The following is a 22,913-nucleotide window of genomic DNA, read 5'->3' as shown; positions in this document are numbered from 1 at the left end:
CCTAAGGAAAGTAAGCTAAAGTTGTAGGTAGACTGTGACTGAAATGCCCAACAGCTGACAGATCTCCCAAAAACGACTAAATCTAGGCCTTCCAACCCAGGATGCTACTGCGCAGGTCAGACGCAGCGCCGCTGAGCCTGCTGGGTGTCGTAGTCCATGAAGGCTAGGGCGAGGCACAGTTTCTGAGTGGGTGGCGGGTGAATTCTCTCACACTGGGGCAAGACTGTTTTCTCGATGTTTCTGGGGCCGTCTTATTGTGGACTATAGGCACAGCCTAGCATCCGGGTCACCAGGATTCTGGGTTACAGATGCACTACTTGCATTCAGTAGCTAATTACAATTGTTTCCTTCCGGGTCCTTGCGGCGTTTCCTGAAGTCAGGGTCAGAGGAAGTCCCGCCCCCACTATAGGGGCGGGGTTCCGGACGCGGACCTCTTAGTCTCCGCCCCGTCATCCCCGCCCCACACCTCTTCTGGGCGGGGCCTCCTCGGTTTCCCCCGCGCGGGGCGGGGCTCCGGGGAAGTGTGCGGCTTGCGGCCGCGCCCCTGGGCTCGTACCCGCGGATCCCGGGCTTCCGCGCCGAGAGCACGCGGGCCTGTCAATGGACCGCGCGGCCGTGGCGCGAGTGGGCGCGGTGGCGAGCGCCAGTGTGTGCGCGGTGGTGGCAGGCGTGGTGCTGGCCCAGTACATATTCACCTTGAAGAGAAAAACGGGCCGCAAGACCAAGATCATCGAAATGGTGAGTGCGGGAGCAGAGGCTCGCGCGCGAGCAGCCCAAGTGGCGTGGGCCGGCCGCGGCCCTGCGAGGGCAGCCTGCACGCGTGCTGATGCTTGACAGCGTGTTTTTCAAAGAGTGGAGAGAATAGATGCTCGGAGATAACTACCTCTTGCTGCAAAACCCGTTTCTCCAGAGCTAATCTCCGGTTGGCACCCGCCTCCAAGACGTGCAGCTAATCCGATAGTCTCTTGTCCAGGAGTCGGTTGGTTGGTTGGTTTATTTTTTGTTTGTTTTGCATCATCGGGGCTGCCTTGGCTTACGTTATGAAAAGAGCATTTTCCTTGTTTTTTTAGAAATGCCAGTATTGAAACAGCTCGATTATTTGAATGTTCTTCCTTGTTTTATGTTCCAAGAAGTATTCATGTGTCAGTCCCCCAAAACTCTTTCCTAAATCCTAGAAATGTACTTTTAAGAGTTAATTGCAGTCTCGTTAAAATTGTTTGTCTCAAGAATTCCATTTGAGGTTTGTTTTAAGGTGATTTGTTGATCCCAGAATGCATGTTTCATTTAGGGTTGTTTTGATGTTACTGTTGTTCCATCTGACTTGAGCATGGTAAGTGTGACTTATTTACTGGAGTACAAGTGAGCATCCAGAACTAAAATATAAAGTTGAGAAGCTATTTCTATTGTAACTAATATTTTAAGTGAATTCCTTTAATCCTGGGTTATTTTCTTTATATACCTCTGGTTGCAAACATTTTGTGTGAAAAGTTTTGCCTCCCTCCCTGTCTAGCGAATTTCCATGGCTTTATTTTGTTCCATACTCAAATTTTATAATTTTCCATCAGTGGGAAAAAGCTGATTTCGCTGTCTTTCTGTATGTACTTAAACAGTGGGCTGATTTTTCCACGAAATCTTAAGGAAGAGCTTTACTTTCATTGTCTAAAGTACTAAGGGACCAAGAATGCCAATTTGTTTTTGTTTGTACTGTACAAGTCAGTCTTTATATGCATTGTTTTAAATTAGCTGTATGTGTCACACCCCCTAATAGTTTTTTCAGTAGAAGATGTAAAAGAGTTAGATATTTTTACTTTTATAGTTTTAGCTGATTGTTCCTTTAGATGGGAGAAATATTTGGATGACCTGAAATATATATTCCGGCCCTTGTTCTCTCTCTTTATAATAGTCATGTTTGTGGAGTCCTCTGTGCCTGTCTCCACCCTCTTCCTTCATAGAATGTGTACAAACCCAAGGATACCCACTGAACATCGCTGTTCTGATTACAGATGATATATAACTACCTAACCAAGGTAGGCTAGGGAAAGAAATGACACCAGTTGCGTTCTGGGTGATGGTGTTTCTCTTGCCTCAGCCATCTCAGTGCAGGATTACATTCCTGAGTTACCGTGGCCATCAGGACATTTTTAATTGAATGACATTAGGGATTTGCTAGTGAGCTATGCATGCCATAGTGGAAATGTCCAGTAATGTGGCAAACTAGAAGCCCAGAGAAAACCAATCAAAAGGTACACTAGAAGTAGTCAGAGAGATAAGACAAGCCATTTAGTGAAGTTGGCTGGCACTTTACAATTTAATTATCCTGGTGTGTACTCCCTGAATCTGTTTTATCGTCTACCCCTACTTACACACATGCTCTATACTGGTATAGACCCCAGGGCTTTACACCTGCTAGACAACCATACCTGCTTCGTCCGTGCCCTCCTAGCCCATCCCCTTTTAAGGCAGGGTCTTTCTGTAGTGAGAAATCTGGAGTTTTGGTTTCTTTAAAAAACATAGAAATACTATAAAAATATGTTTTCATTGTAATCCCAAGTGTGAGCTATGGGGCTGGTTCAGAGTGTCCACAACAGCTGACTGTGGTTTGCCGCATGCTCTAGCAGGGGTGCGCTTTTTTCAGCTGCAGATTGTTTCTTTGATGGAGTGACTTCTGGAATTCTGGGGACTTTTCAGGGGGTATATAAATGTGAAGGCCCAGAGAGGCAGGATGGGTTTTTGGTAGGTTGTTGTTGGTTGGCTGTTGGTTGCTAGGGGTCGCTGTTTGTTAAATATTTGGCAAGAAGAAGAAATTAGATATCCTGATGGTGAAGATCAAACTTGCCCCTAGGAACTCGACGCCCCTAATCAGCAGGATGCAGTCTAAGAATAACTTGCCCCCCTTCTGGCCCCTGACTTCATTCTGGGATCTCTTTCCTTTCCTCTCTACCCTTTTTTTCTCTCTTATCTGATGTTAGGGAGTAAGGGTAGAAGAAAAAGGATGGAGAAGGGTGAAAAAGAGAAGAGCCCACAAAGTATCCAGGAATAGCTACATCTTTCTGAGTTGTGTATCCATACCTTGAATTCGCCATCCTTCCTGTGTTAGGATGACAGCCATGTGCCACCACAATCAGCTCCAGATTTCTCTTTATCGCATCTACAGTCTCTTAAGATTGCTGATTAATTTGTCATAATCAAACCCTTTCTCTAAGCGTTTTTATTTTAGAACAATATGGATTTACCGTAGTATGAACGAGTGCTCTCATATATCACACACCAGTTTCCCTTGTCATTAACATCTTGTATGACTCATTTGTATTGATACATTATTAAATGCACCGCCACCCTTTTCAGATTTTCTTCACCTTTACTTATGTCCCAGGAGTCTCTCTTGGGTATCACAACACACTTAGTCATCCTGGCTCCTTATCTTACCCCACTCTGGTCCAGAGATTAAACCCAGGGCCTCTTCACAAGTGTTCTACCCCTGACTCACACTCCCAGCCTCCTTATCTCGTCTTCACTGGGTATGTTCTCAGACTTCACTTGTTTGAAGTTGTGGTGTTTTGTTGAATGACCTTGGTTGCATTTATCAGGAGCTTTTCTCGGAGGATGACTAGTGTGAAGTGTTACTTTCATCACACAGCAAGGGTGCACGCTGTCATCCTAACCTCTAACGTGTAAGCTCTGCTTGAGGAATATTTGTCAGCATTCTCCACGGTCAGTTATTTTCCGTCTCCTCCTCCATCCTGTGCCCTTTGGAATGAAGTAAGCGCAAGAAGTTTGCCTTTACAGTACGGAGTTACAGTTCAGTGCTTGCGGTTAAAGTGACTACAAGAACTGTTTGGGATTATTCTGTTCTGGAAGCTTGTCTGTCCTCCCTTATTTACGTATCAGTACGGGCTCATAGATATTTATCTTATATTTGGAGTCATAGTTCAGTACTACTTTATCTGTTGCTAATATTGTTCCCATCTGACCAGAGAGCTCTGTTGATTGGGTCTATGTCTTTGTCACATTCTCATTGAGTTAATAAATGTTTTCCAGCTGAAAAGAAAATCCTGGCTGCCCAGGACATGCTGTGTCAAGAGTGAGCAAGGCTAGACTCCGTGTTTGGATTGTTTTGGTTTGCAACAGGATCTTGTTCTATTGCTTATACCAGGCTCAGACCCCTGGACTGAACTGACCCTCCAACCCTATCTTCTCAGTTAGCTAGGACTTAGTGTGTGCAGTATTACCTGGCACAGAGGTTTTACAGATTACAGCTCATGTGTCACATCCTGCCTCAAGCCTCTATTTAGAACTGTACTACTAGTGACCTAAAAGGGTTTGAGGTTTTTCAGTGGTGGTAGTGGTGGGTGGGGGTTTTTGTTTTGCTTTGTTTTGTTTTGTTTTAGGCAGAGGGAGGTTACCTGATTCTTAAAAATCAAATGAAAGGTCAGCAAGATATCCCAGTGAGTAGAGCTGCCTGGTGTGAGGCTTGCCAACCTGGATTTGATATCCAGAGCACATGCGTGGTGGGGAGATAACACCAACTTGCAGGTTATCTGTGATCTCCACATGCTCGGCCCTGGCACCCTCCTCCCCAAAACAAAATTAAATAATAGATGTAATTAAAATGTTGTAACAATTCAATTTTGAGGCAGTTTAAAATTATATCAGTTTCAATGGTCCTTAGATTTGTTGACTTTATTGAAACAGGGACTTTCTCGTTGTGTAGCTCAGGCTGGCCAGGAACTCGAGAGTCCTCCAGCCTCAGCCTCCAGAATTACAAGATTGCTCTATCATGCCCAGATTTCCGGATTCGTTGTGAATTTCTCCATTATCAGAGTTGTTTCTTGCAACAGTGTTGAGTCATTGAGATAAGGTGAGTTATTTCCTGTTGCTTGACACACAAACAACTTGACAAGAGTTCAGGTGCCACCATATCATATATCTCTGTGAAAAAACATTTTCAAAGCAGTATGTAAAAATATTAATATGTGTTAACATTACAAAGGAACATATATAATCGATTTTTAGTTTTCCTATACTGGGGATTTAACCTACTGCATGCTAGGTAACCCTTTACAAATCCATTTACATTTTTATTTGGAGATTGAGTCTCAATAAGTTGCCAAGCCTGGCCTTGAACTTGCAGTTCTCTTGCCTTGTCTGCAGATTAGCCAGGATTACCATAGTGTGCCACTAAGCTTGTGACAGATTTTGGTGATATGAAATGGTGGGATGGCTCACTGGTTAAGAACACCACTGTGGTTCTTACAGAAGACCTGGGTTTGTTTCCCACAAGCTACGGGGTGGCTCAGTACCATCTATAACTTCAGAGTATCCAGTGCCTTCTTCTGACCTCTTCAGCCAACAGACACCTAATGTGTACAGACATACATAGAAGCATAAATATGAGTAAAATAAATAAATCCAAAACATTTCAGAGAGATGAAAACACTGAATGCTCTTGTTTGTCACCCCAAAAATAAATCCTTCTTCTAAATTCAGACATCTTACAGAGCTGGGCCATGTGTCTCTAGTTCAGGATGGCCATTCCTTGGACTAGCACTGCTCAGAATCAGCTGCTAATGGAGACTCCACTCCAGCAGCGGAGAAGACTGAGTACAGCTGGCCAAAAGTGTCCTGCAGCCAAATACACACTTTCTTGGTCTACTGTTTAAGCTTTCATGTTTGTTCAGAGTTATCAAACTGTATGTGTCTCTATAGTTTTTAAGATTAAAAAAGAAAGAAAGATTAGGGACAAAGGGGTATTCTAAGTGGGTATACAGTATCTTTTCACTGTTTAGGCATGACTACTGGATACCCTTGTGGAGAGTCCAGTAAGAGTGGGAGCCCTGGGGCCAGCAGCTCACGACCAAGCCCCTTACTTTTCAGCTTGTAAGCAGTATGGCCTTGTATAGATTACCTGCCCTCGCTACACCTGAGCAGACTCTACCTTGGAAGGTTCCTCTCTCTAAGCCAAGGATTGTTTTCCAAGTCAGAAGAATGGTACTGTTACAGACTGAGCGGGTCCTTTGTGGCATTAGGATAGGAATCCGATACAGACTAAATAAAGTTCTGTGTCTGAAGCAAAAGCAAGGTGACGGTTAGAAAAAGAAGTGAAGCCCCAAATGTAGGACTATGACCGTCCTTCAGGGGAGTGCCTCTTCAGACCACATGATCACCTGCACCACTTTCCACCTGGCTCGGGTGTGCCTGTGCTTCCTGCCTCCCCTGCAGCCTGCCTCCCCTGCAGCCTGCCTCCCCTGCAGCCTGCCTCCCCTGCAGCCTGCCTCCCCTGCAGCCACCCATAGATACTTCCCAGTGCTAATCATTGCAGCAAAGATGTAATAAGGCACTGAACTAGTTCTAGGTCTGACTTGTCCAAGACTTGAGGTCCTTGGATTGAACCTGTCAGCCAGTGCCTCCTGTTTTAACTGTTGGGAATGACAAGCAAGTAAAATGCAGGAAAAGCAAAAGACTGAAATGCATTCTTTCAAAGAAAAAAAGCTTTCCTGAGGCAGGCTTCAGCTCCCCTCCAGTTGGGAGTTTGCCAACAGTGAGGTAGGGAGGCCCTGGGTCCTCCCATTTTCTTATCATCTTGCCCAAATGTTTGTCCTTGAGCAGCCTTCCCTTACGGTTTTTCCCACGAGAAAAGAAGTGGCCTCTTAGGAACACCCTCCTACTCTCTACAGCCTTGTAGCCTTCCTTCGGTATATCTTTTCTTTAGTGTGTTTTTCTAGATTAGTAATTGTTTTATGCTTTTTTTTTTTTTTGCATTTTAAAAATTGTGAGGGAGAGGGAGAGAGTGTGTGTTAGTTACATGTTTGCAGGTGTCATACCAGCCCGACATCAACCTTGGGAGTTTTCTTCTCTTGTGCTTCACCCCCTTATTTTTTGAGGCAGGATCTCTCACTGACCCCAGAGCTATGGTTGTCGGTGGACTAGCTGAAGATTAAGTCCCCAGAAGCCGCCTCTCCTCCTCAGCACCCTCCCTATATCCCCCATGCGCCCCTACCCCACCTCCTGAGTGCTAGGATTAAAGGTATGCATCACAACACTTGGGCAACAGTACACGCTCTTGGATTTTGTGGTGTTAGTACATGGCTGTCCTTCACAGGCATGTTATCGAATTGAGAGCTTGTTCAACACCCCTATCCTGTGGCGTGGCACGGGTATTTTCTCTACAGTTAACGGTTGCCAGTAGTAAGGCATGGAAGAGAGTGGAATAGTCAATTCTCTTTTCCTTCTCTGTTCTAGGCTTGCTAGCTATTGCTTTGGACTTAAAGCGTATGACATAGAGGAAAAGGGACAACACTGAGACATTTTTAAGTTAGACAGTTCTTATTTGACAAATCAATTGCACTGCCTTGACGTGCACGTTTATTAGTTAGGGTTTGTCACTCTTACATATGGAGAACTGAACCCAGCGTTTACACATGGAAAGCATGTGCTCCACCACTCAGCTCTATTCCCAGCTTGATGCAAGTATTGAAAAGTGGCTGTTCCTGGGGCTCATAAGTACTTCCACAGGTGAGAGGCCCTGTCACCAAGCCTGATAACCTTAGGTCTATCCTGGGAACCACACAGTAGAAAAAGAGGCCCAGCTTTTGCTGGTTGTCCTGACCTCCACACATAATGCAGAGCGGCTTTGGTTGGTTGGTTTTGGCTTGGGAGTTTTGGTGGGATTTTCATTTGATTTTGGGGGGCAGGGGGGTGGGCAGAGATACAGAAAAGATCTCACACCATGGCTAGGCAGGTGCTGTGCTTGGAGCTATATATCTCCAGCCTGTAAACCAACTCTCCTTTCCTGTGTCTTCTGTGTGTGTAACTCATCTCCTTTGATGTCCGCCTACTCTCAACCCTTGAGTTTTTTTAACAGTGTGTGGGGAAGTTGGGGGAGGGATGGAGGGGTGAGTGTGTGCGTGTGTGTGTCTGTGTCTGTGTGTTAGTGCTGCTGTTCTCAGCACTGGGGAGTCAATATGCTAGGAAAGCATTGTACCTCTGAGCTGTACTCCGAGTCCTGGTGTTGAGCAAGAACTCTTAGAACAAGCCCTCACCTCCTCCTTACTCCACATTGAAGAAGTTAGCTTTGTTTTGGTTTTTGTTTTTTGGGTTTTTTGTCGTCATTGTTGTTGTTGTTTTGTTTGTTTGTTTGTTGTAATGAAAATGATGGCTGTGTGATCTATAGCACTTTCTGGCAGATACCTACTTAGTTTATCCATATTGGAGAAGATAATGTCTCACTGCAGAACTCAGGCTGCCCTTGGACTCAAGGTATTCGAGCCTCAGCCTCCACAGTGGTAGAAATGCAGGCCTGTGCTGATCAGTCAGCTCCAGAAATCCTTTGTCAGTAAATGTCAAAACAAGTGTGAAATCGTTTTAGAAGCTTGTCTTAAAATATACATGCCAAATCTTCAAAGTATATTGAGTGCCTAGTGAGAAGTTGACTTCTTGCCATACGTTATGAATGTGAAGAATTGATAAGCCCACTCTAGCCACTACAGCAGCTCAAAAGAGAAGAACAAGGGGTGTCGTTTGGTAATAGGGTGCATGGTGCAGAGCATGCATGATACCGGATTCCATCCCTAGTACTACAAATTAAGGGGATTGGAAAGATGGCTTAGCAGTTGAGAGCACTGATTGCTCATGCGGGTACTGGGACCCAGATTCTATTCCCAGTACCCGCATGGCAACTCTACTGGCTATAACTGCAGTTCTTGTAAGCTTCAGACCCTCACATACATAAATGCTGGGAAACACTCATACATGTTTTGTTTAAAAAAAAATCTTAAAAGAAAACAGCAATGAATGGATGTGTATGTGCTTTTCTCAGCCTGATCCAAGTGGGTAAAGGGTTATAACCCCATCTGGTGTGCATAAGCCTCATTTTTTCCATTTGCTTTATCTATTCCAATGATCAGTTATTTCATATCTTGATCTGTTTGGGTTTTTTTTTTTTCCTTACCTGTCTTGACACATTTGAGCTCTGTAAAATTCTTCTCTGCACAGGAGTTAGTTTGAAGTTCATTGCCATATTCCATGGATTAACAGGCACGTGCTTTACAAATAACTGCAGAGCAAACTTATGTACAGAGACATGTCTAACTTCTAGATCCTTGTGCTATCCTTACAGGGCATGATTTGCTTTTATCCTGAAAAATGAACCAAGATCTAATAGCTTAGCAAAAGTACGGATAGCGAGGAGGGCCAGGTGTTGTCCTAGAAACCAAGGTTTAGAAATGAACGGTTTTAAATAGACCATGTCTTCCTGTAACTTAACACCTAATGAAGTTGAAGGAGGTCCAGCTGTAACTAGATACAACAAAAGACATCACCGTGATCTCCTTTGCTTTCAGGTCCTTAGTTTTCCAAGCTGCTTATGAGGCAAGATCCCAGAGAGGAAGGGCAGGAAACCCAGTAGTAAGACAAGAGCCCAGCTGGGTTACAGGAACTCTGCCAGTAGAACAAGAGCCATGAGGGACCACTAGGACTCCCAACAATAGGGTAAAGGCCCAGTCAGGAGTAGGGGGACTTAATGGTAGAGGGCACCCCACAAAAATATCCATGTCAATTTATGTGGTGATTTAAATGAGGATGGCTCCCATAGGCTCATTTGTTTGAATGCTTGGGCCCTAGTTGGTGGAACTATGTGGGAAGGATTAGGAGGTGTGGCCTTGTTAGAGGAAGTGTGTCACTAGGGATGAGCCCCACACCATTCCCTGTTAGCTCTTTCTTTCACTCGTGAATCAGATGAAAGCTCCCTTGGCTACTGTTCTAGCAAGCCATGCCATGCCTGCCTGCCTGCCTGCTTTCTGCTGTTTTGTGTTCCTCAATGTGATGGTCATGGACTCTAACCTTTGGGAACCGTGAGCCCTAAATCAAATTCTTTCTTTTTGTAAGTTATCTTGGTCATGTTTTGTCACAGCAACAGAAAAGTAACTAAGACAGCTTACCTCTCAAGTACCAGGGTTTTACGTTGTGTGTGTGTGTTTTAGTGGGTTTCAGATGAGATGGAGGGACTTACTGAGATCCATGTGAAACTAGGTTCTTACACAAAGGAAAAGAGCTTCAGGATGAGTCAGCAGGAAACAGGAGTTGGATTTATTAAGGAAAATATAGTACATGCTTTAGATTTAAGTAGGAGTGGAAGGAGGAGATTGAGAGAGGTTTACACGTTTTAACAACAGCTGTTTACAACCTAGAACGAGGACAAAGGTGAAACAAAGTTTGAAGCTTAAGAACTATGAACTTGTTTCCCATTTCTTCTTATCTTAAAGAATTTACTTTGGCAAATGAAGGTGGTTTATGAATTACACTGCTTGAGTTTGAGGAGAGGGAAGTATTAGTAAAATTAAAGCCGGAGGTCACAGACTGTAAGAAGAGCAAACAGATCTAATTTGTGACAAACCGTGTCTTCCAGGAAATCGGAGATGACACTGGTAGCAGTATTTGAGGAGTAACTACCATAACTAGTCAAGTTTGAAGAAAATGCATTTCAAGATAAGAGATGTAAGCATATTAAACTCTGGATAGTGACCTTATCTTCATAGCCAGCTTTCTTTTGTGGAATTGTCTGAGCTTACTAGGCAAGTACCGTACCACTGAGCCACTTCCCCAGCCTCTGATATTACCTTGAGTCCCCAAATTAGCAAATATTTCAGAAATTTTTATAGCAGGCTGTGTGACTTTGTTCTCCTAAATCACACTTGTCATGCTTCCTTTGCATTATCTTCATGCCACACTCAGCCACATTTGCAACCCTAATGACAGAGGGCAATCTCTTATCTGCTGGGTTTAGAATTCCTTCATGAAACAATTGGTTTTTTCTTGTCTCTTTTGTTGTGTGGTCATCTGTGTGACACATGAGACCAGTTTTGAACCAGTTCCTAACATTTTAAATTTCTTAAAATCTCTTGACATCCTTTTACTTTCTCTGTTTGTATTAGCAACAGAACCATTGATTGAGGGTTGAAAGGCAGGCCTGTATTTCCTTAACAGAGCAATGTTTACCATCTGGCTGAGGCTCACAAAAACTGCTTACATAAATTATGGCAGCCAGAACATGGAGCATTATTTTTAAATGCAGTTCTCCCACTTGCTAGCAATTTAAGGGATGTAAATTATGTAGCCCTGTCTCATATACACAGTCTGAACCAGTAAACCTGCAAATAAGAAAAGACCAGGAATCGGAAGTTTCTGTTTGGTTGTTGTGTTTTGAAAGGCGTCTTCTTATAACTGTAGTCTAAGCTGGGTTCAACTGAACCTCCTCCCTTTGTCTCTGGGGTTCTGGACAGATATGCACCCTCAGGTCTAGCTAGTCCACTACTTAAACAATTGTGCGTGTGTCTGTGCGTGTGTGTGTGTGTGTGTGTGTGTGTGTGTGTGTTTACACATTTGCAATCACACATAAGTTCAGGTGCTTTCAAAAGCCAGGAGAGGGCCTCAGATCCCCTGGAGCTAGAGTTACAGGCAGTTGTAAGCTGCCTAGCATAGGTGCAGGGAACTGAGTCCAGTTCCTCTGGAAGAGCACCTAACTGCTGAACCATCTCTTCCGCTGCCAGATTTTCAGTATTTTACCTTTTGATACAACTGTGAATGGGATTGTTTTCCTGATTTCTTTCTTAGCATGTTTGTTATTTGTCTCTAGAAGGGCGACTGATTTTTGGGTGTTAATTTTGTATACCCTTATTCTACCAAAAGTGTTTATCTGTGCTAAGAGTTTTCTGACAGGGCCTTTGTAGCTTTTATACATGGAATCATATCCCCTGTAAATAAGGATACTTTGACTACTTTCTTTCCTATCTGTACCTCTTTTATTTCCTTCTTTTGTCCAAACTAAGACTTAAAGCACTGTATTTAATAAGAGTGGAGAAAGTAGACACCCTTGTCTTAGTGCTAACTGTAGTGGAAATGCTTTGAGTTTTTCCTTTGTTTGGTATTAGGTTGGCTGTAGATGTTTTGTATTTAGCCTTTATTGTGCTGAGATGTTTATTCTGTTCCTAGTCTCTTCAGCAGGATGGAGTGATAATCATTCTTTTGAATTCCTTCTTTAAGATTATGTCAACTTTACTCTTGTTGGAGGATGTACTTTGTGATTGGTAACTTTTAAGAATTATGCTACTTTGATTTTTTTTAATGTTTCTTATGTTTTTGAATTGGGACTTGTACCTCTGGAGTTCAGGCATTAGTTGTATTCTCTCTCTCTCTCTCTCTCTCTCTGTCTCTGTCTCTATCTCTCCTTCCTTCCTTCCTTTCCTCCATCCCTCCCTCCATCCCTCCCTACCCCCTCTCTTTCTCTCTCTTATCACCCGAATTCTTTGTTGAAAGGATTTATACCATTCAAAGGGGACCAGGTTATAAATGGGTTGTAGTTTTGGTAACTTCATACTCATATCCTTAGTGCTGGGCTAGGCTGCATTTCTAGCAGAATGTAGAAGAGTTGTTCTCTTTGGTCCACATCCTCACTAGCATTTGTTGCTTTTGTAATGACTGCCATTCTGATGGGGGGTTGAGGGTGGGGATCTTAGTTAGGGTTTTACTGCTATGAACAGACACCATGACCAAGGCAAGTCTTACAAAGGACAACATTTAATTGGAGCTGGCTTAGAGGTTCAGTCCATCAAGGTGGGAACAGGACAGCATCTAGGCAGGCATGATGCTGGCAGAGCTGAGAGTTCTACATCTTCATCTGAAGGCTGCTAGTGCAAGACTGACTTCCAGACAGCTAGGGTGAGGGTCTTAAGCCCACACCCACAGTGACACACCCATTCCAACCAGGTCACACCTACTCCAACAAGGCCACACCTCCTAATAGTGCCACTCCCCGAGCCAGGCATATACAGACCGTCACACTGGGGTAAGATGGAATCACAATATAGTTTTCGTTCACATTCTCTGATAAGTGTAGTGGTTAATTTGCTGAAGAGTCTGTGTGTGCTTTTTTTAAAAATAGGTAATTAATAAAATCCAGAATGAATTTAAAATCATTAAACTGATGTTTTTCTCTTTTTCTGAGCACACACCAAATTAGGGAGCAGAATTTAAAGGCAAGTTTCGTGTCTGGGACTGTAGCTCGATTGGAGAGCATTTGCCTGGCATGCAAGAAGCCCTGGGTTCAGTCCCATTACCACATAAGCCAGCTGTTGTGGCACACACTTGTAATCCTGTCAGCACTCAGTGGCTCTGAAGGGGCAGAGTTGCAAGCCCATCACTATCTGTATGAAATACATCACTATCTCTGAAAATGGGAGGGAGGGGTGGGGAGGGAGGGAGAGGGAGAGAGAGAACAGAGAGCTTCAACTTCTAAAGCTGTATAAAATCTCCACAAAGGCTTGGCTTTAATTTTCATAGTAGTTGAAATATTTCCTATATAGTTTTGTGCAAAATCCTTTTCTTATTTACCTTTTCTTGCTATAAAAGTAGTTTAAGCATAAAAATCATTATTTTTACATAATACATAAAAGAACTTTTATTTTAAATTTTGGTTGTGCTGGGAATTGAATTCTGGTCCTGGCGTGTGCTAAGCAAGTAATCTACCATAGAACATTTCCCCCCATAATTATCCGATTTTTATCATTATTAATTATTTATTCGTTACTTTATTTTGAAAGGTCTTGCTATACAGCCACATGACCTCAAATTTGTGATTCTCCTGTCTTAGTCTCCTGAGGGCTGTTCTTTATTTTTCAGACAGGTATTTGCGCTGTATCCCATACTATTCTAAAAATCACTGTATAGACAGGGCTGGCCTCAAACTTGCAATCCTGGTAGACTGAGAATCATTTGGGGCCTTTAAAGCTGGTTAATCTGCTACTAAATTTGAATTGGGATGTGGGTATTTCTTCTGTTATAGTTATTTTTCTTATCCAAAGAATTCTGTCCTTCAAGAGGAGACTTACTAGACATATTGTACAAGCTTTCGGGTGAACAAGAGACTTTATCGAGATTAGGTTGGTGCCTCATGCGCATCCTAGTACTTAGGAGGCTGAAGCAGGATAATTTTTACAATCTCTAGACTACTCTGGGATATATAATGCATCAGCTACTGCATGAGATACTGCCTCAGTGCAAAAAAGAAGAGGGGGGAGGGAAGAAGAACAAGAACCAAAGCAATATAACCAAAACAGAAGGAAGGGTCACGATGACATAGGTGACAGAGAGCTAGATTGTGTATGGTTCATGAAAGGGACCCTTCTTACCTGTGTACGGTGTCAGGGAGCTGGGCTGTGGTTCATTGGCCATTTAACAGTTTGTGATGTGTCTCAGAAAGGTGACTACTGGTCTTTCGCAGCTGGCCTGGTCCATTATGTTGAAGTTCGTGGACGTAATGAGACAGCGAGGCAAGATATTTAAACCAGAACCAAGAGAGTGAGGCGGCCCTTTCATTTTTCTGTGTCCCCTAGTTCCAAACTACACATAAAACCTCTGGCTGACATAAAAACCTAAATACATTTTCACCATGTATTTAAATGTAGCATGAGTACCTTACCTGAGAGATTGTTTTCCTCCCATTAAAGTATCAGCCATGGCCTGGCCAGTAGCACTTGAGAGGCCAAGGCAAATGGAGCTTTGTGAGTTCCAGGCTAGCCAGGGTTATTTAGTGAGTCTCTGTCTCTAAAATAAATACATTATTTAATTAAATAAGCAAACAAAAGTCATTAAATACAACAAACAAACTAAACACCTTGTATGGCTAGTCCTAGTTGTCAAGTTGACTATATCTGGAATGAACTACAATCTAGAATTGGTGGGCACACCTGTGATCCAGATCTTGAGGCTGGAAGACACCGGTTTCTGACCTAGATTAGATCTTGGCATGGAGATCTTGAGGCATAGCGGCCATGAAAAGTTTAGGCCCAGGCAATTTAGTACACACCTTTACTCTGTACCACACAGTCTAATGGAAGCCTACATAAGGACATTGGAAGCAGGAAGAGTCACTCTTCTTTAACTGCTTGCACTTACTTGCCAGCACATCTGTTAGAACCTACTTCTACAGAAGACCAGCTGAAACAACTCGCCTCGGGACTGAGCAACTACTAGATTCTTGGGTTAATTGGACTACAGACTGTAAATCATCACAATAATTTCCCTCAATATAGAGACATTCCATAAGTTCTGTGACTCTAGAGAAGCCTGACTAATACACACCCCCATCAGTCAGGAACGACTACGTGATGCAGCCTTCTGTCAGCAGGTGGCAGGCTTCTCCTGCTGCAGTAGGCTGCTTTCCAATGTTGCTGCACTATTTGTGTTGCTGGATAGGTACTTAATTTTTTTTCCCTTGGTGTACATTCGTTGTCTGAACGTTATGTGCTCTCTCTCTCTCTCTCTCTCTCTCTCTCTCTCTCTCTCTCTCTCTCCCCTCTTTAAGACAGGATTTTACTATGTAGCTTTAGCCTTGTACGCTCAGAGATCTGCCTGCTCTTGCCTCCTGAGTTCTGGAGCTGAGAGTATGAGCTGCCATGCCTGGCAGACTATGTACTCTCATGTAAACCCTCAGAGTTACCTTAACATTAAGCTATAAATTTTAAACAAGTATGACAACACCCAGATGTGGTAGACTTGGCTGTCATCTTGTCATTTTGTTTTATATGCTGTTTGCCTTCTCTACCTTCCTTTTTTTTTAATCTACTAGAGTACAAAAGATACAGAATCATCTTGCAGTTGATGAGGGGTTGCATAATCTGTTGGTAAGTTCCTTCTTGTAAGTAGGTGGAAGTAGATACCGCAGCCTGAAACATCCTCTGTACTCGTGGAGTCTTCTCTACCTTGTCACATCACATTGTCTTATTCATATTTCTCCACATGCCCCTCTAATTGAGAATTTAGGTTGGAGACAGCATTAAGAGCACCATAATCTAAGCAGCTGTGGCACGCCCTCCTGTAGTTCAAAGTACATGGAGCCTAAGATACAGGATTACTGAGCCTATTGAAAAAACAATAAATGTCATTTTATTTTTGAAATACCACTTTTAAAGGTTTATTTATGTGCATCACTGTTACTTATAAATATGAATATTTTGCCTGCATGTGTGTGCCTGATGCCTAGAGAGATCAGAGGAGGACACCAGATGCCCTGGAACTGGAGTTACAGATGGTTGTGAGCTGCCACACGAGTGCTGGGAACAGAACCCAAGTCCTCTGCGGCAGTAGCCAGTGAGGTTAACCACTGAGCCATTTCTCCAGCCCTCACATCACAATATTCTTATACACAGCTTCCTCGGGAACAGCTATCAGCACACCAAGGTGAAGGTCTATCTTGTCAAACTGTTAGAATTCTAAAAGAACAACTGATTCACTTGATGGATTCTTATAGAAGCACATGGGAACCACTTGAGAACTCTTAAGCTTTGTCACATGCAGAAATGTAAAACTGAAATGCCCTGACAGTAGTTAGAAGAACAAGAAGGAAAAGAAAGACTAGAATCAGATATGGTATAAGGCACACCATAATCCCAGCACTTGGGAAGCTATGGAAAGAGGATAGTAAATTTGGGGCAGGCCCAGGGCTATATAGTGAAACCCTGTCAGAAAGAAAGAGGGTGCAGGGGTCTGCAGGTGAGCGGGACACACTACAGTGGGACTGGAGCTGGAAAGCCCTAGAAGTTGAAACCGAATCTCTGGTTTGGGGAATGGACTTGGGACCAAGTACACACTACATTATTTGCCTAACTCATAAAATGCTCCGCCTGGAATTATTAGCACGACTGTCTGTGAAGCTGACTCTAGCAGTCTGAAACTTTGATAATTACTGCATCCAGGTAATGCTGGTGACACTCACTACAGAAAAATCGGAAGAAGGTTAAGTCACCTGCAAATTCCTGTCTTTCATCTCTGATCACTTATTGATACTGACTTGCTTGTATTGGCTGTTACAGCATACAGTCTAGTTTGTTACTAGCGCATTTTAGATTTTAGGATCTATGAGAGAAATTAGTCATGTTTCTTTTTCTATTTTGGTCTTGTGACAGTCTCACTATGTAGCCCATACTAGCCTGTAAATTCAAAGGTCCTTCTGTCTCAGTCTCCTGTTACAGGCTTGAATTGTCTTTGTGTTAGGAATCATCCCATGACCTCCTGCATACAAACTAAAGCACATGGTTTTCCACTGAGCAGTCCTGTAGCCAATCAGTCATGCTTCTTGTGTATTGGTGCACTTGAAAATCTTGCTGTGTGCTGGACTGTCTCTCTTTCTGTTCTCTGTTTAAGTGTATCAGATAGAATGAACCAATTAGGAAAACCTCACTTTACCACTTTGATTTAATGTGCCCTATACAAAATAGCAATCTGTAATAACAGTGTTTCTTTTGAGCAGAGAACAAACTGTATGTTCTGCAAAGTCCAAGATACAAAAACATCTTCATCTTGTTCCGTTCCAGGCACAGAGATCCCGCTACAATAGGATGGAAGTAACAGTTAGAGTGATGCAAATCTTGATATACCAGGACATGGCACATTTAGCATGAAGCATGGAAGACTTTTTAAATAAGAGGAAAATTGTAGGCTGCTAAAGAATGTGTTTGAGTTTCTCAAAGGAAGTTTGAAATCTCAAGCCACTTAGTTGAGGTTTGGGGAAAGGTTTTAATATCTGTTGGGGTGGAGCCCACAGGCCCTCCCCATATCAGACCAACCAGCTTACCAAGTAGACTGGGCTGGCTGGTCACCAAGATCCAGGGATTACAAGCCTGTGTCAACCATACCCAGTTTTTTAAATGGGTGTTCTAGGGACTGAACTCAGGCCCTTGTATTTTTCAGGGCTGACCAAGTCCTAAGAAACTTTTTCGTGGCAAACTATGAAAAGTTCTGAATAGTTACTCAAACATACAAGTAGATATCACCTTCTCCATTGATAAAGATAGCAGACATCTATTACAGTGTCAGAGTGGGAGAAAATAACCTGGCAGATATCCTGGCCCCTGTAGTTCTGTCCTTTGGCATTGCAATTCCTCATCTAGTGCCTGCCGTTAGAAGGGACGTGGGTGGTTTCAGCCAGGCCAGCCACAGTGCAGAGATGAAAGTCCACTCCACTGCTGAGGACCCGCCTCTGTGACTTTCAGCTTCTTTCTAGCCCTTCTCAGAAAACAATGAAAAATCTATTTGAAACAAAACTGGTTTTGTGTTGCTTGTTTTGTGGTTGGTTCTGAGATTCAAACTCAGGGCTTCATGAATGCAAGACCACTGACTTACATCCCTTGCCCCCAAAAGTGTTTGTTATTCAGTAATTTTTTTGTACATATTGTTTGTACATACAATGTATTTTGATCATTTTTCTCCACCAACTCCTCCAAGATCCTCTCTACTTCCCTACATACTAAACTGTGTTCTTACTCACTGTCAGCTGGATTCTCCCTGTCTCCTTCTTCCCATTTCTCTATCCATCTCCAAAGAAAAAGGAAAAAACTCACAGGAACATCAAAACAAACAAGCAGAAGACCACCAGTAATATCCCAAAACAAGAAAAAGTCCACAAAAATATCATTGATTTTGTGTGTGTGTGTGTGTGTGTGTGTGTGTGTGTATTGGCCAGCTGCTCCTAAGCACATGCCCTGCCCTGAAGTATCATGATACACCCAGTGACACACCGTTGGAGAAAATTGATTTTTCCCCTTGTCAATTGCAAATAGCTTCTTGGTTAGGGGTGAGACCTTTTCTGGCTTGAACCTGTGCAAGTCTTATGTGTGCTGCTAGCCTATATGTGCTCATATGTGCGTCAGTCCTGTTGGAAGTATCTAGAAGTGGAGCCATTAATTCAGTACTTTCGGTGGCATTACTGTTTTGTGTTTATGCTTCTTGTATGTGCCTGTGTGTGCTATGTGTGTTTGAGTGGCTACAAGCACTTGTCATGGTGTGGAGATCAGAGAACAACTGTGAGATTTGGGATTTGATTTGTTTTGAGTCTCAGGGATGGAACTTGGGTTGTCAGACTTTATATCTGTTGAGCCCTCTGACGAGGCAAGCATTCTTGGGAATATATTTTTCAAGCACTCTAAGCATATATATATATATATGTAATTGCCTGCAGTGACACAGGTGTGTGTACATGATTGCCTGCAGTGGCACAGGTGTGTGTACATGATTGAGTGCCTATAGTGGCACAAAATGATTTTAAAAACAACCTTGCTGCTTTGGTCCATAAGTGACATAATGGGAAGTGGCTTAGTTTCTCCAGATCCCACATTGCTTTGCTGTAAAGAGGGAAGGTGTATTGAGTTCTCTCAAGCTAACCTTATTGCACTAGAGTGCCCATCAAGGGCATTCGTGTGTTTCAGGACTGACAGTGCAGAAGCCCTGAACAAATACTGCTCAGGCTTTGATAAATCTAAGTCCCTCAAGGAGGGATTTTTATTTTTATGTTTTAGACAAGATTTTGGTATGTGGCCTTTGTGGTCTGAAGCATGCAACTCCTCTGCCTTCTCCTTGGAGAACTGGCTGTGCTCTGAAGCACCTGGCTCCACTTCAGGTCCTTGTATGTTACTGGCCAGAATACTCTTCAGCTTTTCTGATCATGGACAAAATTAATGTCACTTGCTGCTGACATTCACATTTAAACACTGTTTATTTTCCCACTCAGGCTATGAAGGAAGGCTGTTAGTGCTGCCATGAATCCTATCATGTGTCCTATTTGAGGCTCCCTGTGCTTTTACCCTGAATCTATTGCTGCTACTTAGCAGCTGTATGCCTTTACTCCCTTAGGTAATCTAAGAATGGTGGCATATGTGGCATATGTTATACAGGGTGCTAGGGATATAGGCTGAGGAAAGCCTACATACTTAGAATTTAGTAAAATGTATTTATTTGTTCATGTCATTTAGTTACTTTTTTTTTTTTTTTTACTTCTTGGAATTAAATCAGGGAGTCATAAGTTCTGTACAGTCCCTCTGTGTACTGAGCCACAGTCCCTCTGTGTACTGAGCCACACCCACATCAGAAGCTAGTGAAGTTTAGCCACGTACAACATTTTATTTTATTGTTTTTAAGGCTGGCTGTTGCCTGATCTGGGACAGTGGCCCTCCTGTTCCTTCCTCCCAAGTCCTGGGATTATAGGCTTGACTCACCAGGTACAGCACCATTCATTTCTAAGAGCTTCATATGTCTGTATCTCATGTGTATCACAGTGCGTTCACCTCTCTGACACTGTTTTGTTGTTTGTGGTACTTGGAGTAGAGCCCAGAGCTCTGTACATGCTAACTAGCCTGCCTCTCAGCTTCACCCCCACCCCACCTGTCCTCCGTTCTGAAGTTTTATGTTTTGTTACTGTTCCTTGTTCTGTTTGTTTGCTTTTAAGGCAGTATCTCATTTAGCCTGGGCCTGCCTCCGACTCTTCCTAATCCCCTGCCTGACTCCACCTCCCAAGTGCTGGATTACAGGCATTCATCACTCTGTCCATCTTTCTCCTAAGCTAAAAATCAGCTAGGTGTTGTCATGGATGCCCACAGTGTCTTAGTGTTACAAGCAAATCTGCAGTCTATATGTTTGCAACTATATCTTTATGTACAATCATATTTCCTTAGGGTATGTTACTAGACACTAAGTGGTATTTCAAAGGAGTGTTTATATCTGCAGCTTTTGGTAATATTTCTAAATATTCTTCTAAGAAGGTGTGGAAGTGTTACTCCAGAACTGCTTTGTTAAAAGAGGTCATTCAGGGCAGATTAGTACTCGTTGTTTGCTGTCCTTGAATTCCCATCAGTAATTAGATATAATAGGTCTTCCTCTTAAGATATGTTTTGCTAATGAGCCTTATTAAGTCTTATTATAAAAAGATAGTGCCTGGGGCTGGAGAGATGGCTCAGTGGATAAAGCACTTGCCATATAAGACAGGAATGAGGATTCCTAGCACCCATGTGAATGCCAGTTAGGTGTGGTGTCCTGCCTGACACCCCAGTAACAAGGAGGCAGATAGCAGGGACGCCCAGGTCAAGCTGGATAGCTTGCCTCATGAATAGGCAAGCTGTGGGCTTAAATGAGAGAGTGTCTTACTGTTATGGAGGAGACCTCTGGCCTACACAAGCCCCCACCACTACCACCACACATGTGAATGTGCACCCAGCCAGCAGGGGGTGAGGAGGGTGGTGGTGGCAGTCTAGCCAGTGCTGTATAGTGAGACCTTGTATTCTGTCACCGCCCTCTCCTGCCCAAGGCAGCCCAAGAGCTCCTATGGTAATGTGGACGTGAGGTGGACAGGTCTGGCTACTGGAGGCTGTGGAGGCAGGATGATCACTTGAGCCCAGCCTGAGCAATCTGTTGTGAGCCTTTCTCTGAAAAAAAGGACTTGCTACTTCACAAAGTTTAATTAGTAAAATATAGCCTGGCGTTAGATCTCTCTGAACACAGTAGAGAGAGCCAATAGAAAAATTTATTTACATGTAAACTGCTTAACCATGGCCCTGATGATAAAATTCCCGGAGCCCGAGTGCCACCTTATCTAGCAGGCCCTGGTGCAGTGTTAGCATACTGCCATCCTGCTGCTCAGTTTAAATGCTAGCCTGCTTCTGCTTTTAAATAAAAACATTTTATCTCATTACCTTCTTTATTAATAACAACAGCAGAAACTTTCATGATGTGTTACCAAGGCTGGCCCCAATAGACTAAATGATTCACCTGCCTCAGATCCTTAGTGGCTGAGACTACAAATGGACACTGTTATACCTGCATATTACAGTTTTATTCTGGTCTTCAATTTTTGGCATGGTTTTATTAAAATTTACCAAAAGCGGCTGGAAAATATAAATAAAATGTAAAAGTCTCCTTCAGTCCCACTGGAGTAAAATTTGCATAATACAAGAGGTACCATTTTAGTCACCGTTTGGTGACACTAAATACATGTGCATTACTGCGCACCCATTACCGCCACACGCCACCCATAGGACAGTTTTTATTTAAAAATTGGAACTTTGCCCAATTGAGCAACAACAGCCTCCTATCTGCCTCTCCCGGCTCCAGCAACCAAACTTCATCTTTTCACTTTGTCTTGAAGTAGAGCATCCACCAGAGGACTGCACATATCACAAGTGCAGCGCAGCCCGTCAGCAACAGGAAAGGAGTGGTCTAAAAGTTACCCTCAGAGTTCCTTCTCAGATTGCAGAGCGGTTGCTGGGCTGAGCTACCTGCCCTTAGCAGGCATGTTTTCCCAGCTGGTTAAATTCTGTAAACTGAATGGTATCAAGCTGAGAGAGCCAGCAAGGCTGCCACCCATAGCATAATAAAGCACTGTTCTGAGTGCGTCACCAGGGCTGTTTGCATAAGGCTTAGTCAAGGCTTTGGGAACCGCCCTCCTTGCACCTTGTGCTATATTAGTGCTTCTCAGACAGGAAGAATTTTCTTTTGCTGGTGCTGCCGTACGCGCGTAGCTTGTCCGGTTACCTTCAGAGTAAGTTCCAGAAGCCATGAGTTTCTTGTATATAACTTGCTGTGGTTCTCGTTTGGTTCTCTCTCTTATTGAAACTTTAGCCATTTTAAAAATGCAGAGTAGGAAATATAAGTAGACAAATCTAATGTAGAGAAATGTAAAATTATTTGTTGTTTGCAAAGGTGTTAAGTGTGTAAAACTTTCAAATATCTTAGCTCAAAAACTACATTTTATGTAGTCTGGTTTTAGAGATTTCTTATTCAGACATGTGGGTGTTAGGCAAAACCAAAGTACTCTCAGAAGAGTAACATACTCAGTTGCTATGTGACTTAGTTCTGCAAAGAGCCACGTGAGTTTATTATTGCTGGTAATCAAGATTAATATTCATGCCTGTGACCTTACCCAGGGTATTATAGACTGCAGTTACACTGGTACATTTTATGAATTGATGAAAGCTAGGTTTCTAATGTAACAATTTGCATATTGAAAGTTAAGATTCAGACCTGTAAGGACTGGGGATATAGTTCAGTGGTAGAGTATCTGTTTAATATGTATAATCCTAGGTTAAATACCCGGAACC

At 43.0% G+C, this 22,913-nt stretch overlaps 1 protein-coding gene across 4 annotated transcripts in view; it reads left to right on the top strand.

Moving 5' to 3' along the window:
- Window positions 1–477: 477 nt before the first annotated feature.
- Window positions 478–22,913, top strand: part of Nt5c3a (5'-nucleotidase, cytosolic IIIA) — a 42,065-nt gene continuing 19,629 nt past the window's right edge. Inside the window, exon 1 of one of the 4 annotated variants that reach the window (XM_029478557.1) lies at window positions 478–738. Coding sequence is in view for 1 of the 4 variants with exons in the window: in XM_021164608.1 (XP_021020267.1) it covers window positions 601–738 (138 nt within the window). In the remaining 3 variants the exon portion in view is untranslated. Of the gene's footprint in view, window positions 739–21,669; window positions 22,355–22,913 lie in introns of those variants that run through there. The other 3 variants (XM_021164608.1, XM_021164609.2, XM_029478558.1) reach the window with 3 other exon arrangements.

This window comes from Mus caroli, chromosome 6 (assembly GCF_900094665.2).
Source record: "Mus caroli chromosome 6, CAROLI_EIJ_v1.1, whole genome shotgun sequence".
In the NCBI taxonomy this organism is placed as follows: domain Eukaryota; kingdom Metazoa; phylum Chordata; class Mammalia; order Rodentia; family Muridae; genus Mus; species Mus caroli.
The sequence above is the reverse complement of the archived record's forward strand: the minus strand, read 5'-3'. Positions and strand labels throughout refer to the sequence as shown.